Below are 19,356 nucleotides of genomic sequence, written 5' to 3'. Positions count from 1 at the left end.
CATCTTAGACTGAGTGGAATTTGGTAGGAAACCAGACTAGCTATACAGTGGTGCCTCAGATGCTTTATACCTGCCTATTTTGTTCTTGAGAAGCATGCATCTGATCTAGATTTCGTTTTTAGTTTTGTCATCCAGTCGTCTAAACATATCATCCAAATGAAAATGCGTCGAAGGTGGAGAGGACAACCAACCATATAAAAAGTTGAAAAAGTTGTTGCAAAAATATAAGAAAGATTACTCAGATACTTGGTCATGCTCAGAAAAGTAAATAGGTGACCATCATATTCACTGCACATTATTTTGTGTTGACCATCCAAAGCCTTGTTGACTCGCCACTCATAAGCCTTGCTTCCCAGTTACCCTTGCATTAGAAGGCAGAATCAGTGAAATTCATGACTTGCTGGTCAATCAGAGTTACTTCAGTTCTGCCACAGTGATTCAGTTCCTCTTCTAATGGCCATTAGCATCCTGGCTTGGCTCCCATTCATGGAATATGAAGTGATTTGTTCTGAAATCCTAGTCTTTGATGGATCATTCTTCACAGGGAAGTGTCCAGGACCAAATCAGAGCAGTGAGGTGATATGTAAAATGCATTGCACCAATCAGAAGAGGAAAAACTCATTTTTATTACTAAAGGAAGGAAAGAATTTTTTTTCAGCTCTTGCATTTTGTCCCAAATTTGTTGAGTTATGCTTAAGATACGATCATATGAATTTCTTGTGTAATTTGTGCTTGAGAGGTCAGGGATTTGGTAGCAATCCGTTCAGTCCCTTGTGTCTGACTTCCACTTCACTCAGCAGATGATATCCTAGCACTTTAAAAAATGTTGCTTATATTTTGGAGGTAAAGGGAGGGCTGGATTTTGCAAGGTAATGTAAGGACTCTGTAATATCATCAGGTAAGTATTGTCTAAGAAATATTTTATTTCAAAAATTGCTTTTCTTTAAGGAATTTGTTATAACAGACTTTCAGCTTATTTAATTGACATTTATTGCTGCCCAGAGGGATACAGTCATTGATATCAGTAACCATTATTTTTAATTAATATTTAATAATACATTGAATTTGCTGTCATTTTTAAAATAGAGCCCAGGTTCCTTAGTTTGGGAAAGAGAATTTTGACACTAGCCAGGGTTGGAAGTTTATTTTGGTTAGAAAGAAATTTGTCAGAGAACTGAACCCATATTTGGCCTGAAATAGGCCAGAAGTAACCCTTGCACTACAGAATTGATAAGCTGCTTTTGTACACTGATTTCAATCAACAGAAGTTAAACATGAAGGTTTGTGGAGCATGGAAAGTTCTCTGTTAAGTCCTAAACTGCTTTTTCCTTCTTTCCTTTGCTTGCTCCTGGAATGTGGCATTGCAGGTAAAAGGGATTCATATACCCGGTATCACAAATCCCCAGTTCTCCTTCTGTATAATTGATAGAAGCAGGCGACTGGTTCACACGGTAAGACACTGCTACTCTCAGTTGAGAGTTTGGTTAGAAAACTTGTTTATGGTTCATTGAATTGGTAGATTTGATGTATTGATGTTGTTTGTATTAAGTAAGCAGTGATGCATGACATTAGTGATTATGAGGTTGTGTTAAAAAAATGTTATTGTATTTGTTTTGCATTTCAAATACAGTAAAATCAGAAAATTTCATTGGGTACAAAATTCTTTTGTGAAAATTTTTATTCATCAATAAAAATGATGTTAATTATTTCTCCCTCATTTTTGGGGGGGAACTGGGTAGGGGGAGTTCACAAGTTAGTAATAGTGGTTTTTCTTGATTTTAAATTAATTCTATATTTCCTTTTGAACCATGGATAAATTTTCTGCTTTTACAGTGTTGCTGTACAAAACATGCTGTTTCAATTTTATTTGAATGCACTGTAAGATCTTGATGTTTTAACTATAGGCAAAAGATTATGGAGGTTGTCTTTGTTAGTTACTGTCAGTTAGTGACAGTGTTGTTTGTAACCTTGTCTGAATAACTGATACCTTGCATATCTATTTGTATATTATAAGGTAAAATTATTCATTAATGGCATAAATGTAACTTTATATCAAGAATAGTTTTTGCTGATCTAATTTAATTGTGCTTCTTTGTAGGTTTCAGGTTTTGAATAGTTTTTATAGTAATCATGTACATAAGCACATTAAATATTCTTGGGTAATCCTGTTATTTCTTTTTTGTCAGTTGTGTATGTATAGTATGATGGTTTTTAAATGTGATTTGATTGATTCATTCAGTAAATGGTATTCAAAAGCAAATTTCCACCTTGAAGGTTTTATAATGTAATTATTGAGGATAAGTAAAACATTGCATTAGTTTTCATTGCATTAGTTTTCTTACTCAGCTATTTATCATGGAAAGAAAGTATATTTTTGAAGGCTTTAATTTTCTTTTTCAATTTGTTATTTGTCATAAGTTCATTTGTAACGATTGTAGTGCATGGTATAATTTACCTTGTGATGAGCAGAAATATCGTTCCCTGCTTTTTAGTATTATTTGATTTCTACTACATTCTGCCTGTCCTTCCAGTCACCTGTCATGCTTTCATTTCTACACAATAAGTCTCTTACTTATTATTGGATTTCATTCCAGTTTGATATGCTGATTGGTACTGAGGAGACCTTGGCAGAGTTCAGTTGCTCAATCTGCATCGTTGTTTAGGAGAGTTATGGCCCTTGATTGTCAGGCTCACCTACTTTTATTTCACCTAAATAACTCAGTTAATTATTGTTTGCATTTCAATCAAATTTAAAGTATGGCTTGATTTTCATGAGACCTTGGCATTCTGCATCATCATTGAGCAGAATTTTAGCCCCTGATTTTCAGACCCACCTTTTTTCATTTCCACACAGTAACTTCCATGAGTAATTATTGATTTCAATCAGATATGTGCAGCCTCATTTTCTTGAGACTTTCACCAGGTTCAGTTGTTCCTGTTGACATCGTTTGGCAGAGTTAAAGCCCTCTGTTTTCAGACCCACCCAGATTTTCATTTTTGCACACTAACTCCCATAATTGTTATTAGATTTCAACTAAATGTTTTATGCATATATGCTTTATTGTCAGCATTCTAAGTACACAATTTTCATTGAGCAGAGTTGTTGCCCCTAATTGACATACACATTTTTGCACATTAACTCCTTCATTTCTGATTGGATTGTAACCAAATTTGGCAGATATTTTAATATTGATAGGACCTTGTGAGAGGTTGATGTTAGCACATGGTTATTGGATCTTTCACTTCCATTCCTGCGTAATAAGTCACATAATTTTAGTTGGATTTTAACCAAATTTGGCTGGAAGCTTAACATTGATGAGACCTTGACTGAGATCTATTGTCTGCATCCTTTGTTATTTAGCAGAGTTGTGGCTCCATATAGTGCCAGCCACATTTGTTTCTGCACATAAATTGCTTCTTTGTTGGCTATGAAATAATTTTACTTGGCATCTTGATGTTAATGAGACCTAAGCTGAATATAGTTGTTGGTATCGTTTTTGTACACGTTTAGCAGAGTTGTGGTTTTAATTCAGACTTTCCAACATCCTTTCTGTACAGTAACTCCATTGGGTGTGTGTGTGTAAGTGATTTGGATTTTTAACATAGCTTTAAAAAAAATCAGTCATATTGCTACGATGTCTGCTGTGTGACAGTTTATAGTGATGTCTAGCATTGGGACATCATGCCACAGACGTGTAGCATGATGTCCCATCCAGTCACATTATCCTGACACCAGGCCAGCCAGTCCTAACACTAACTTCTTAATGCTGAGCACCAAGCGAGGCAGTTGTTAGTACCATTTTTGTAAGTCTTTGGTATGACTCGACTGGGGATTGGACCCATGACCTCCCACATCCGAGGCAGATGCTCTAACCACTAGGCCACAGGAGCGGTAAAAACATCATTGGTACAAAGCATTATGCTGTTGACAAATTGGCATATTCTGATTTTTCTGATTTGATCTGCATTATCATTTAGCAGATTTTTGCTCCTTGTTTGTTGGGCTGACTCAATTTTGTTTAAACACAATACTTCTCTGAATTATACTTATTAGATTTAAGGTTTTTTAAATACTGGTGTCAACTTTTCTAATTATGTATTTTGAGTGGAAAAATATCCATTTCCTATATGTTATATTGTACATTTAAGGCTGCTAAATGTTGGACCCACATTTTGTGTTCAGCTTCATGTTGATGAGGCCTCATCAGGGTTCCAGAGTTCAATAAAGTCAGCAATACCTTTCTTTGCAATTGTACCGTAACTCACTTCAGTATATCACTACTGTCACATGGTCATTTCATCAACAAACGTGTACTTTCCAATTTTAAAACAAAAAGCAGGGAACATCATTTCCTAGAATTTGCATGTTAATCAGCTTGCATTTTGTTGCAGCTTCTGAGAAGACCTGTAGCAGGTGTTAGGCGTATTGGAGCCCATCCACAACTGCCTCACTGTAAGTGTAAATATTGTAAATTATGTAAATTGAATAAAATTAATGGCAACATTATCATTGATGTTAACAAAAGTCATGTGAAATCTTAAAAGCAAACAAAATTTATTTGATTAAAATATCCATCTTTATTCTCCAGTTGACTTGCCATCTATACATCCATAGATGAGCTGGTTTCCACAGCATGACTTTAGTTTGCTGAAGTCTGTTTTTCTAAAGCCTGATGTGTGCCATGCGCATGGGTAGAGACAAAAGTCTAATTAATTTGGGACTGCTGGTCAAGGTCACTTGGGCCCAGAAGTCAGTGTAAGTGGAGCTAAAATTGTCATTCAGGGTTCCACATGTCACTTAACTCAAGTTTCCCACACTAATTTTTATGAACTCTTACTTGCATTACACCAATGGAAGGTGAACTCCCAACCAAGTATGCTATCAATAGAATAAAGGTCAAGGTCAACATACATTATGTTTGCATTCTTGGTTTCTGCTGAATATGTCAACTTACATAAAACTAATTTTCATCAGACTTAATTGGGCATTAGCATCAGCATTTCACAATCGATTAATCAAGGTAACAGTTGTTATCACAAAGGCTTGGGATTTCTAGCTTATTTCAGTCATTCAAAGAGGGGCCCCAAGTGGCTGAGTGGTTTAAAGCTCTCACCATTATGGATCACTGCTGTATCGCCAATGTCTGCGTGGATTTGGCCAACGTGGGTACATGAGAAAGCTTGCCAGTAGCTTCTGTTGGGTTGGTGGTTCTTTCCGAGGTTTTCCCAGGTTCTTCCTCTGCTATTTATACTGGCCACCATGTATAGCCTATCTTGTGCTGAAAAATGGCATTAAACCCTACAACAACAACAGCAACAACAGTGTTGATGAACAGATATGATGAACTATTGTAGCTGAACAGTATATTTAGATCTGTTATGTCAAATACATTGTTCTAAATTCAGAAAACCCTTTCCTCATCTTGTTTGACTGATTATTGATGAATATGCATGCATATAGTTGAAATATATCAGTAGTATTTGTTATGTTCTGTTCCTTTAAGACAAATTCATAATTTGTTTTGATTCATATTGTACAGTTCAGCAACAGATGTAGGTTAAGTGCAAGGCAATTTCAGTAAAGTGCACACCACACTAGCTAATCCAGGCTAATCAGATGTCAGAATTCAAAGTGGCACCCATTTGGTTGTAAGTTCAGCAACAACTGTGCCACCACAGGTTCTGTCTTAGTTAGTCACGTCTTATGACATATGGAAGGGCACATTGGGTCTTTTCTGCATCTCTATGCCCATAGTGAGAGAGAATGCATAAACTAATATGGAATAAAGAAAAGATTTAGAAAAAAAATTCTGAAATGAAAGGAGTTGGCTTAATAACACATGAAGAGCAATCTTTGTATTTTCTGTGATGTGCCATCTTTATTTGCCAACCTTGGACATGGATGAACCCTCTCCTCTTTTTGACTGTTGTACAAAAGAAATTATTTGTATAATAAAAAAATACAAGTTAAATATGCATTGTATGCACCAAATGTGTATCCTTAATTTCAAAGATCTCCTATGAAATAAATAAATTAAATGGATAATTATTTCAAGTTTAATGCATTTAAATGTTGAACAAAAAATTTGTAATGTAGTTCAGATTGCAATCAGCTTTATGCCGTTTATCTCACTCACAACAGGAACTTGACTATGTCAAAAGTAGGTCACTGTGACAATTTTTGTCTCATTAACCGATTCGGCCCCAATCCCGTCTGTAGGCGTGATGTGGCTGTACCCTATTTCCAAGCTCTGCAGCATCAAGGTCATTTAAGATACAACAACATGGGTGGTATTACAAAAAAGCAGACAGATATAGCTCTAAAATGATACCAGATAATCTGGAAGTTCTAGTTGCACTACAAAATACAGAGCGAAAACCTCATTTTTTTGACCCATTTTGTTTCCACCCAAAATTTGCTCGTGGTTGGAATGCGATTTTGTGTCCGGATTTTAGACCTTTTGCCTCAGATCTAAGGCAGACCGGTCTGAACTGTACACAGACAGGTGATCCTTTGCAAAAACTAGGATAATGTGGGCATTTGGAATAAAGTGCGGTCTCCATGCGAAAATGATGGGTCCATTAAGCAAAAAAATAAAATAAAAAATAAAAGAACTTTTACTCTTCTGCTCATGCGCAAGCACAATAACCAATGGAAAATGATGTTTCTAATACAAATAGGCATTAGTCTCATGGAAAATCTGTTGAAAGCCTATGTATTACGATGTATTCAGAAATAGCTCCCCAAATGTCTTTCCTATGCACATTTCAGGCGAAAACGATAAAAACCTCTGGGGCCGAATGAGTTAAGTGATTTGCATAACAGTCTCCTATTTCCTTCCTCCACATGGTAACTCAGTTGTTAGATCGACTCTTAACAAATGGGTTACTGACAATCTTTAATGTTTTTATCATTGGCTTGGAACACAACATTTTTAATTTTGTTTTATGGTGCATTATAGATCTGACAGGAAGCACAGATGGCAGTGTACGACTTTGGGAGTGGGGTCACAACCAGCCCCTGACAGTCTTACGGCAGCCAGGGAGTTTCAGCAAGGTCACTAAAGTACTCTTCAGTTCCCAAGGCAACAAGGTGAACTATCAGTTGGCATTGTATTAATATTGAATTACCATATATTTGGTTAGTTGCAGGCATACTGGTCCTTAGTTTTTGATAACCCTCCCATGGGTTGTTTCCAGCTGAAAAGCCACCTCATGTGCTAATTTGGTAAGTGTTCACAATTTTTTTCCCACCCTCTTACCTGACCACCTTTTCATCGCCAAAGTGATTTATTCGTTAGAGGGTTTTCACTGTATTTGAGCTAGCTAGGGATGGATGTTTAGGGAAATTTTGCCAGGCACCAGGTCCAGGTATTTCCTGATAGATCATAACCTTATTGGGGATGGGTAGCTGAGCCTGGTACCTGTCCATTCCTGATTTGAGCCTATTAAATAAAAAGCATTCATGTTTATTTGCTCGTCATAAGACAGAGCATATTAAGTTGTGATGTTGTCTGGCTGTCTATTCCCTATTTCAGTTTTGTTCAGTAACTCAAATTATCCACTTTCTACAATTACCGATCTTGGATGATGGTTAGCACTTCGGGTCAGGAAGAAGCCTGTCAGTGTTGGGGGTTATAAGATCAAAGGTCAAGACTACTATGATTGAAAGTAGAATAATGGTTAAATTGTTACATAATGGACCTGAACCAAATTTTGTGGATGACTTGCAGTTCAAGTGAGGAAGGCATCTATTGATTTTGGAATCGAATGGGCAAAGGTCTAGGTCACTGGTTGAAACAAGAAGTATAATTTTTGCAGCAGTTGTTGACCATATACCTACACCAGGAGTGGGCAAATTTTGGTCCATGGGCCAGATCCGGCCTGTGACCTGGTTTTTTCAGTTAATTTACATCATAGTGTTGCTTTAAAAATCATTATCCGACCCTCACCCAGGAGGAAGTTTTCCTTACCTGACTTAAGCATTGGGTAAGAAAGAAGCCTACACATTTTTGGGTCAAAAGGTCAAGGTAACTGAAAATAAAAAAATGATCTTTGCATAAAAACTTCAATTTTGAGAAAAGGTCCTTGACCAAAGATGTGAAGGGTTTGCATTTATGGTATGGAAGAGGCATATTGATTTTGGGGTATAAAGGTTTACAGTATGGAAGAGGCATATTGATTTTGGGGTATAAAGGTTTACAGTATGGAAGAGGCATATTGACTTTGGGGTATAAAGGTTTACAGTATGGAAGAGGCATATTGATTTTGGGGTATAAAGGTTAAGGAACATGGTCATTATGGGTCAGTGATAAATAAGTTTTTGCAGAATCACTTTTGTGCTGGAGTGACTTTCTTGACCAAACTTTGTCACTTAGCATAATAAAAAAACCTATATATTCTAGGGTCTCAAGGTTAAAGATAGAAAATATTAAATAAGATAATGATTTCTGAATATTGAGTTTATGACTGCATACCTTGACAAAGGATTCAGACCGTTGAGATCCATTGATCAGTTATTTCTTGAGTCAGCCATGCTTCCTTATTTGTGCATAAATAGGCAGGCATACAGTGTGCTTATTGAGTTTGTTTTGATGCATACTTGTATTATAAACCATGCATCATTTTATCATGATGAGACTCCTTTAATTTACTTAATTCAGAATAGTTTTTGAAAAATATATGCCAGGGTACTTTAATATCGTAGAGTTCTTATTAAAATAATAAGAAAAATGTAAATTGCCTCTATGGCTGAGTACCTCACATCAAAGTGCCTTCCCTGGGTCCCAGGTATGTTTTACTGGAACAGTCCTTAGGAAGTGGAGCCTAATAAACATACTCAAACTTCAAGGTTTAAAGACCTGTCAACTCTTACTATTTTGCCATAAGTCTTAAGAAAATTATCCTTAAAATATGACATACAAGCAAAAACTACGGAAAAATGATCGTTGCCAAAAAATCTGGATAATTGATTCATCTGTGTTTCTTTTATATCCGGGTTTCATATTAGAATTAGTGAAATTAGTTAGGGAACCAGACTAACTTTACAGCAGCACCCCAGACACTTTAAACTTCACCTATTTGTTCATGCGAAGTGTCTGCATGATCAAACTGTTGAGTATAGAATTTTTTACAAATGGTGTCCCAGAAGTGATACATGTTTAAGACGAAATGGAACATAAGCCTCTAGAAAGTGTTAATAATCAACAAGAAGAATAAAAAGGAATATTCAGATTCTTGTTTATAAAATATGGAAAGGACACAATTGTGTTTATTGGACATCACGTGCCAATTTGAGTATGTCTTGTGGCGGGAGATATGATTACCATCCTCATATGAAATGGAAAAAGAATTTCTAATAATTACGTCAAGTTGAGAGATAGCAACAAGCCATATGAGTTGCATAGGGTTTGGAACTAAAGTTTGTGCAACTGTACTAGTGGTAAATAAGGTCTACGCATACTTTTGAACTTTTCAGTTCAACATAATGTTATCATCGTTGTGTTGAACTGTTAATTTCGTTTTCCAGCTTTAAAATAGCAGTTATTGATATTTGTTTTACACCTTACTGAAAACTGGTCAGTCTTGTGGGAAAAAATTCAGCTGCCTTACTGAGACGGACTCGTCTGGGTTGGCAGGTCTGGGTTTGACAATCAGTTAATTAAAAAAGGGTGAAGATGAAGAATTCTAAAACATGGTCTATCCTTATAAAACAAATAAGTGACACCATTTACATTGAATCGTCTGCTAAGAAAAATATATATATATTCAGCAAAAACAAAAATTAATAAGGAATCCTCTGTACTTTTATTTACCAGTAAAGGTTGATGAGCAAATAATATACCACAAAATTAAGTTTAAATTATCACCAGCATAACTATTAAAACATACACCATTACATCAAAACAGAATCCACATATTTAAGAGCCACTTCATGTGTTTGTCTGTTCCATCATTCTCTTGTGATTGAATATGTGCCTTTGATTTTATGTGTATGTCATCAGTATTTTCATTTCAATCTGAGTGTCTTTCTATTGTTCCATCAACATTTTCTTTAGCAATATAAAACCTTTCTGTCTGTTTTGTTTTGTACTTTAGTAACCACAAGTTCCTAGTTTGTTTGTTGGAAAAAGTAAATTTTAAACTTCTTTGATAAATACTAAATGTATGCAACATGAATAGAAAACAGGAAATGGTCATTGACACCGAGTTAGTGATTGCCATAGGATGAGAGATGCCTAGAGCATCAGTATACCATATTTCATACCAAAGGGTCAGCTATTTGGTATAGTAGATTTGCACAGGATTATAATATTTGACTTCTCCCCATGGTGTTTTTTGGAGTGTAAGTCATATGTAAAAGAAATCTAATTACAGAGATATTTTGGACAATGTATACTCAAAGACCCATCAATGCAAAGGATTTTAGTTTACCACCACTTTCAAGAAGGAGTTGGGGGCAGTGAAGATCAAAAATTATCAATATGTAATTAAAAGTTTAGGGATTTATGATGGCCTGACATCAGACTTGGATGCGTGTGTGGCTTTGGGTTATATCCACTACACTTCAGGTTGAGTAGATCTGAGTTTCTTTATGACAGTCATACAGCTTGCCTGATATTGTCATGTAATAGAGAGCTGCACTTGTTATACACCTCTTCTTTGTCACCTTTGGGTTCATGTAATGATTGCTCTCATTAGTCACTTGTATGGAAATAGTGTCGACACTGTATCCTGGTAAACAGTGTACACATTGTACCCCAGTAAATAGTATCAATACACTGTACTCTAGCAAATAGTGTATGTATTGTATTTTCAGTGTTGTGTCAGTGATGCTGAGGGACAGATCTGCTTGTGGCAGGTGGGACTGGGCAGTAACTTTAACAAGCCAATTTTGGTGAGTGGTAGACTTACTCATTCTTCTGGGTTATTTTTAACTGTTCAGATAGTGGTGATTGTATGGCAGATCATTTGTTTTTAATATGTTCTTCTGCCTCCCAACACAATATCATGCAATTTCAGTAATTTTACTAGGGTTTTTTTTCAGTTTGTTTATTCACTACCATAGAAGCATAGTTTGCCTTGATATTAAAGAGATAAATCAGTCACTAATCAGTGTCTAAATTACATAATCATACCATTCATATTTTTGAATGCTATGAATGTGTGACTGAGTTTGCCCATATAAATAAGTCAGGCAGTATAAATTCATCCCATGAGAGTGAACTGAATTAAATCAGATGATATCACTGTGTGTTTAATGCAGTTAACATGTGCAATATTAATGGTAAATTCTCCCAAGATATCTTTAGGGGACCAGCATAATAACATTGGTGGAAAGTGGGGGATCGATTTAATAGTGGACATGATTTTTAGCCGAAACAGCTGTATTGGGAAGTGAGACATGTCAGTCACTTCTTTTCCAGCTTCATTGCAATAATATTGTTTTTTTATGCTTTTAGGTCTAAGTCAAAAGTTTTCAGCATACTTTGTTTGTGGGTGCAGCATTCAGGTCCTTGCCCTATAGACAGTCATAAACATTTGCTAAAATTTTTAAAAGGGGGGTGGGTGATATTTATTATCATCAAGCATTGGCTTATTATTGTAGAAATGGTGAATAAACAGTAAATTTTGTTTTGCAGTAAATTCTCATGGCTTCTGAAATTTTTAAACAAATGTATGTGTATTTTTCTCATACCCGGAAAAATATATTTTTTAAAAAGTACTTGAAATAGTGTATAAAAAAAATTATTATCATTTTGGTCAACATAACATGTATGAATTCGAATATAATACAATATTGGTGTGGTTTCTGAAATTTTAAATACATGTACGTGTAGTTTTCTCGTCCCTGGAATTTTTTTATATTTTTTTATTTTTTTAAAATATGAGAAATAGTGTGTAAAGTGTTTATTATCATTTGGGGGAAGAGTTTACATATGAATTCGAATATAATACGATCGTGGCCTGGCTTCTGAAATTTAACAATTTCACCAGCTTCTTGAAGTGTTATGCCAAAATTAACATTATCGAAATGTTACTTATTACTGATCCATGAGTAAAGCCAGTAAGTCGTCTTTGTGATTGTCTTCAATTAATTCTGTATACAATCGTTGCTCAAACAATAGCCAACATGTGTGACTGTCTTCAATTAATTCTGTATACAATTGTTGCTCAAACAATAGCCAGCATGTGTTTCTTCTTTAACTGTGTACACAACCAAGCAGCAGACAATGTGGTGGTTGATAGAAGATTCTCACAATTTAATAAACATCAAAAAACAAAAGCCGCCAACATGTTTGCTGGGCTTGGCGGTGTTATTAGATGCAATTCGTTGACCAGTAAAAAAATGTCCACTTTATTAGCTGGAAATTGTAAGGGTATGAAATTGTACATGCGTTCAGCTTAAAAATCTTTATAAAAGTATTTTTCACATGTTTCTTTTGACATTCACAAAATCTTAAGTAAAATTAATATGCACTGAAAGCATGTGTTGTTTGTTAATTATTCTTGATGTAGTCATTCAAATGAATATGCATACAAGTGTTTATTATTGAGAATTTACAACAGATAAAGGTACATGGAAACGTATCTTAAATAATTTTAGCAGTATGAAATTTGTACACCCACTGTTCATAGACCCAGGAACGTAATGAACCATACATGTGCTTCGTCTTTCTTAACCTAATTTTGCTGTTAATTTTTCCCATTAAATTCAAACATATAACGATATGTGACAAAATTACTGAATAGTTTAAATATGTATGCAGTTTTTGCAATTGAATTACATGTATTATGGATGAACTGCATGCACGACAGTATGATATCAGATGGTAAGTAAATGGTGTTAATACTCTGTTCATGCTATATATTAGACGTTGAATTCAGACACAATGATCTGTGACAAAATTATTGAATATTTTAAATCTGTGTGCAATTTTTCAATGGAATTACATGCATTATAGATGAATTGCATACCACGATGGCACGATAGTAAACGGTGTTGATACCCTATTCATGATATACATTAGACATGAATAAATGTATATGTGCTGATGCATTGTTCTCTGAAAAAAAGTAAAATCCTGTAAAACCCCGCATTCACGCAACCCCGATATTAATGTAATCCAATTTTTTCTACCCCAATTATTGCGCTATAGCAGGGTTCCACTGTACTATCATTTATTATTTAAGAATTTATATTTCTTCCATTTCAGAGTTTGAACTGCCATAACAAGACAACCAGTGACTTTGTTTTTGTTGGCTCTTCAAGTTTGATAGGTACTGCTGGACATTCCTCAGAAAGCCGGAATGTCTGCCTGTGGGATACTCTCTTACCAGCAAGGAATGCACTTGTTCATGGTTAGTTTCTTACATAAAGTTCACATTCTAAAATTTTTTAAAACTGAATATATGTTTAGAATAATTTTCATTTGAAAGTTGAATGATGTTATACATTCAAAAGTTAAACTGTGCTCATCCCATTCATCTGTGTGTTTTGCAATTTAAAGGATTGTCAATTATTATACATGCCAACCATTACGCTTTTGGTGTAATCATTATGCCTTTTTTCACCAGATTAAGTTTTACACTGGCCTGCATATGGATTATACTTTGGCTACATTAAAAAAATAAAAATAAAGCAATAAAAAAGTTGTTTATGTCATTTTTATTATCATCTCTTTAATTCCACTCATAACTTTGAGAATATTCTTATAAAGAAGACAGCTGCTTATGAATAACGTAAGTATACTTTATTTGCTATTTATAGCAACTATATAACCCGTTTCCAAGAAAACAGATGGGTATCTTCAAATATGAACTTTTCCTCTCATGTTTATTATATTGATCAGCTAATTAAGTAGCAAGTCAATTTGTACTTTTAAAATAATGGCACCAGATGTTAAGCAAAATGCTTCATGGTGTGAGTTGTGGATATTATTTGATTAAACTTTCAAACTTCAAAACATGTCAGATAATAAAAAAGGACAACTCAACACCACTTTACAAACTTTAAAAGTAGAATATGAGAGTAATATAATACAGTACTCTGAGCACATGATCATGCTCATTACAGAATTTCAGTCATTCAGTAGACTAGTTGAAGTGAGTGCTGCCCATAAATAATTTTTCAGTATATTTTGTGTTTGTATTCCAGTTATAATCCATATCACTTTTGCCCTTTGTGACAAGAATTTCGACAGGCACGAACCAGGTTAATAGCAAAAGTAAATGCATCCTTTTCATACATGCTGTAAATCTGGCAAGTAATATATAGATTACACCTTTTAAGCCCAAATTATGCTTTATTGCAACTTATAACAGCAATAATTATGCTTATACCTCTTGGGGGTTGAGGTTAGCATGTAGAAATTATTATCAAAATTTGGAAATGAATACCTTTTAGATAGCTATTAAGAAGGGTTTTGCCAGTGTGCTTTAAATTTCTTAGCATTTAATGTAGCATACTAGGACATTCACAATACATTAATATTAGTAAGTCATAAAGAAGCTCTCGAGAAGTGTATTCAGTTATATTTTAATTGAAGAGTAGCTGATATATTTATTAATTTCAAGATTTTACAAGTTATTTTTGTTTGCCCATACTAAGGTGGAGTGTATTTTGTTATGACATCTGTTCATCCATCCGTATGTCCATACACCTGTTCCCAATTTGATTTCACAAAAATATCTAATTTTCCCCCCTTTTACTATTACCAAACTTTGGCTTGCAAGTGGTGTAAGGATCAAGCCAGTTGATTATGGGATCCAAAGGTTGATGGTCAGGTGAAAGAAGAAAAATGATTTCACACAGTAATATTAATTCTGCATCACAACACCTGAACCAACATTGTGGATGTCTTGCAGTTGGGGTAATGAAGATGCTGTAGGTTTTGGGATGAAAAGTTCAAGTCACTGATTAAAAGAACAAATTTGGTTTACATAAACGAACATTAGTTGAAGTTTAAAAGTCAAGACCTGAACCAACACGTGGATGTCTTGCATTTGGGGTAAGGAAGAAGCCTGTAAATTTTGGGATCCAAAGGTCAAATGCCATTGTCACTGTGATGGGAAGAAGAAATATGGTTTAGACACACTATCATTAGTTTAATTCACAGACCCAGACCAAACTTTGTGGACATTTTGCACTTATTATAATGAAGTAACCTATTAATTTTGGGGTCCAAAGTTTGAAAGTCACTGACTGAAAGAAGAAAATGGTTTCCACACAATAATATTAGTTCTTCATAAAAATAATGGATCATCATGGGATGGCTTGCATTTAGAAGGATGAATAAGCCTATTGATTCGGGGGTAAAAAGATCAATAGTCAGGTTTGCTGACTGAAAAGAGCAATTTGATTCTGTTCTGTAGCATTAGTTTTATGTCGCAGACCTGGACCAAACATTGTAAATATCTTGCACTTGGGACAAGGAAACAGCTTAGTGATTTTGGTATCAAAAGGTCAATAACTCTTCCACTGAAAGAAAACAAACATTTCTGCACAATAACTTGAGTTTTACAACACTGATCCAGACTAAACTTTGTGGGTGGCTTGCACCATTTGGAGTAAGTTAGCAGCCTCATGGTTTGGGGATCAAAAGATCATGGTCATTGTGAATTTCAGTAAAAATTAGTTTTACATAATAATTTGGGTTGTGGAGTAAATTCTCTTAACCAAACTTTGTGGATGGCTTCCACAGATCTGCCAACCCTGATGAGACCATATCAGTAAGGCAGTTAGTTTTTTCCATAAGTTTGACCAGTTTTTAGTAAGTTGTAACAAAATATCATAAACTGTTATTGTAAGGCAGGAAAACATTTAAAAGTTTGGTATTTGAAACATGCAGCGATGGTAAACATTATGTTCAACTGAAAAGTTTGTAAAGTACACGTAGACCTTATTTACCACTAGTATAGATGCACAAACTTCAGTTCCAAACCCTATGCAGCTCAATGATTTGTTGCTATATCTCAGCTTGACATAATTCTTGGAACTTTTTACCATTTCACATGACGATGGCAATTATATCTCCCCCATGAGACATACTCAAACTGGCACAACATATCCAGTAAACATAATTGTGACCCTTCCTGCTTATATGCACAAGATTCTGAATATTCCTTTTCATTTTTCTGTGTTTATTATTAACACTTTTAAGAGGCTTATTTTCACTTTTGTCTTCACCATCCATCACTTGATTGATGCCATTAATTTTTTTCTTCTATAATCAACAGTTTGATCATAATGACGCTTTGCATGATAAAATATGTGCAGTTTAAAGCATCTGAGGTACTGCTGCAAAGTTAGTCTGGTTCCCTGACTGATTCCATTAATTCTAATATTAAACCCTGATCCAAATTGAAAACAGATAAACCTATAATTCAGATATTTCTGCAACAATAATTTTTCCTTAGTTTTTGCTTCTATGCTGTAAGTCCGTATTTTAAGTCATTTTCATGAGACTTAAGGCAAAATTGTAAGGGTTGGTAAGTTTGCGTCCACTTGGCATCTTTAACATATAGATTTTGGGACCTGGAGGTCAGAGGCCATGGCCATGGCCATGATAGATCTAACAAGAAAATAATGGTTTCTGCACAGCAAGTTTATTTCAAGACTGAAAACTTTGACCAAACTTACAGGCCGCTGAGACCGATTGATCAATAATCACAATATTCAACCATGCCTACTAGTGCCTACATCAAACACTGGGCAAGTGTATTTTGTTCCATTCATGGTACTCTTGTTAATTACAGCAAAGAGCTATCTTTTTTTTTTAATGCATTATATGTATTTATTTCAGCATTTGTTTGCCATGAGCATGGCAGTCCAGCTGTTGCTTATGCCTCTCATCACCAGTTGCTGATCAGTGGAGGAAGAAATGGGGAAATTTGTATCCTTGATAAAAATAAAAACATGTCTGGGTTTATATCTTGTATTATAATTAGTCATTGACTTGACTGATTATCCCTATTTCTCATTCAAATTTTGGGTTGTTCAGCCATATATATATATTTTAGTAGCATTTTGGAAGAACCAGATACTTTACTTAAACCATGATCATGTTTTCCACCTTGTGATTGAAAATTTCATGAATTTGTTCTATATCATGTTCAGGTAACACATCAGCTGCTTTCATTATAAGCATTGTTTAAAAAATGGAAAACACCCAAGTATTAAATTCTTTGTACTCATTTTAGATTCTTCGGGTCTTGTTTATGAATATGTCTGTTGCAAATTGCCTTCCCTTGCATTGCTTAAATTTTGTCTTTTCAGGTTTGAAGATCAGTTTGTTAATTAGAATTCACAATATATGTATAGGACTTTAAGACTTGTGGATTTTATACGTGTCCAGGTCAACCCAGTTTAGCTGCCTTGGTTTGTCTTTGTAAAGGCACATAGCTCCAATTTCCTTGGCATGATAAAACCAGTGATATGCTCAAAGTGCTGTTAAAACCAAGACAAAACCCATGCCATTATGTTGCCATCCATTGCACATTTTATTTCCTGTCAGTAACTATGGAATGACAACTTTGGTTAAAACTGTATTTGGCAATAGGCTTTGCTTTAGGAAGACTCCATAAAGCTAAAGGAGTTATGGACCGTGTTTGACTTTATTCACTGCCATTTAACTGCATCAGATTGGTGTAGACACCTGTATTGTATTGACTCATATCTAGAGCTTTAAAGTGTTGACATATGGAGTATTTTAGGCTATAATTTACTAATGATTAAAATGGAGTGTGATATGTTAGTTTCCTTGACCTTTTACCCAGGTTTGTTTGATATCCGTCAGCGTCAGCTTCGCCACACATTCCAGGCACATGAATCTCCCATCAGATGTCTGGCCATAGACCTGGAGGAGGAGTACTTTGTCACAGGATCAGCTGAAGGGGACATTAAGGTAAGAAAAAGGATTTACTCAGAGTCAAATGTGTAAAAAACTTGAGAGTGTAGTCTGGCAGACAACCAGGAAAAAAATGTCTGGTAGCCCAGCCTAAATTAAGGTGTCTAGGTCAGTCACATAAATATGTTACTGTTATCATTCAGACTTCCCTATTTTGCCCAACTGTAATTTTGTGTAGGGCAGACCTGCCAACTCTTTTATGATTTTGTTGTATGACTAATGAAAATTATCCATAACGGACTTATTGCATACTAGCAAAAACTACAGAAAAATTATTGTTGCCAAAAAATCCAGATAATTGGTTCATCCTTGTTTTATTTGGATCCAGGTTTCATCTTAGAGTTAGTAAAATTAGTCAGGGAACCAGACTAACTTTACAATAGCACCCCAGATGCTTTAAACTGCACCTATTTGTTCATGCGAAGTGTCTACATGATTAAACTGTTCATTATAGAATTTTTTAAAAAGGCATCCAGAAAACAGTGCATGTTTAAGACGAAAGGGAAAATAAGCTTCTAGAAAAGTGTTAATAATCAACATAGAAGAATAACAAGGAGTAATAATAATAATAATAATGAGGACTTTGTATAGAACCTAATCTTTAGAAGCTCTAAGCACTTTACAACATTAGACAACACCTATAACATAAAAAACCATATATAATGATATTATTACAAAAAACAAACACCATGAAATTGAAAAAACATAAAAAACATGCTGAAAATATTTAAGGTAGGGAACATTATTAGGTCTTAAGTTTGTTCTTGCAGTTGAAATATGTGAAATAAGTGAGTATTCAGATTCTTGTGAATAAAAGATGGAAAGGTCACAATTATCTTCATTGGACATCACATGCCAATTTGAGTATGTCTCGTGGTGGGAGATATAATTGCTGCCGTCATGTGAAATGGAAAATAATTTCCAAGAATTATGTCAAGTCAAGAGATAGCAACAAGATATTGAGCTGCATAGGGTTTGGAACTAGAGTTTGTGCAACTGTACTAGTGGTAAATAAAGTCTTTGCGTACTTTACAAACTTTTAAGTTGAACATAATATTTATCGTCAGTGTGTCAAACTTTTAATTATGTTTTCCAGCTTTACAATAGCAGTTATTGATATTTTGTTACACGTTACTGAAAACTGGTCAGTCTTACGAAAAAAATCATCTGCCTTACTGAGACGGACTCGTCAGGGTTGGCAGTTCTGGTAGGGTAGAGTTGCATGTTATATTGATCCATCAGGTGAAGTTTTCTGCCATGAGGTAAGTTTTCAGGCACTCTGGCTGGGTACTTCTGTACCATGAACACATGTAGTTCCTTGTTACGAGTAAATAATTTTTTGTGAAATATTTGTATTATTGTTATGAAAAACTATGGAAAATTCATGATTTCCAATTGCTAGACTGATGGCCTACCTTTGATTAAATGTATGGTGGTCCAGAGCTGA

The 19,356-nt window shown here is 34.9% G+C and overlaps 1 protein-coding gene across 1 annotated transcript in view; it reads left to right on the top strand.

The window, feature by feature from the left end:
* The window catches only part of LOC149801431 (dmX-like protein 2), a 212,399-nt gene that overhangs the window by 180,813 nt on the left and 12,230 nt on the right, over window positions 1–19,356 (top strand). The window contains exons 37-43 of the mRNA XM_089955559.1: window positions 1,368–1,451; window positions 4,393–4,453; window positions 6,963–7,093; window positions 10,820–10,897; window positions 13,218–13,362; window positions 16,806–16,895; window positions 17,779–17,906. Of these exons, the coding sequence (XP_089811685.1) occupies window positions 1,368–1,451; window positions 4,393–4,453; window positions 6,963–7,093; window positions 10,820–10,897; window positions 13,218–13,362; window positions 16,806–16,895; window positions 17,779–17,906 (717 nt within the window). The remainder of the gene's footprint in view (window positions 1–1,367; window positions 1,452–4,392; window positions 4,454–6,962; window positions 7,094–10,819; window positions 10,898–13,217; window positions 13,363–16,805; window positions 16,896–17,778; window positions 17,907–19,356) is intronic.

This window comes from Sinohyriopsis cumingii, chromosome 4, assembly GCF_028554795.1.
Source record: "Sinohyriopsis cumingii isolate HCF-2022 chromosome 4, ASM2855479v2, whole genome shotgun sequence".
Classification (NCBI taxonomy): Eukaryota; Metazoa; Mollusca; class Bivalvia; order Unionida; family Unionidae; genus Sinohyriopsis; species Sinohyriopsis cumingii.
Note: the sequence above shows the minus strand (reverse complement) of the source record. Positions and strands in the feature narration are given on the sequence as shown.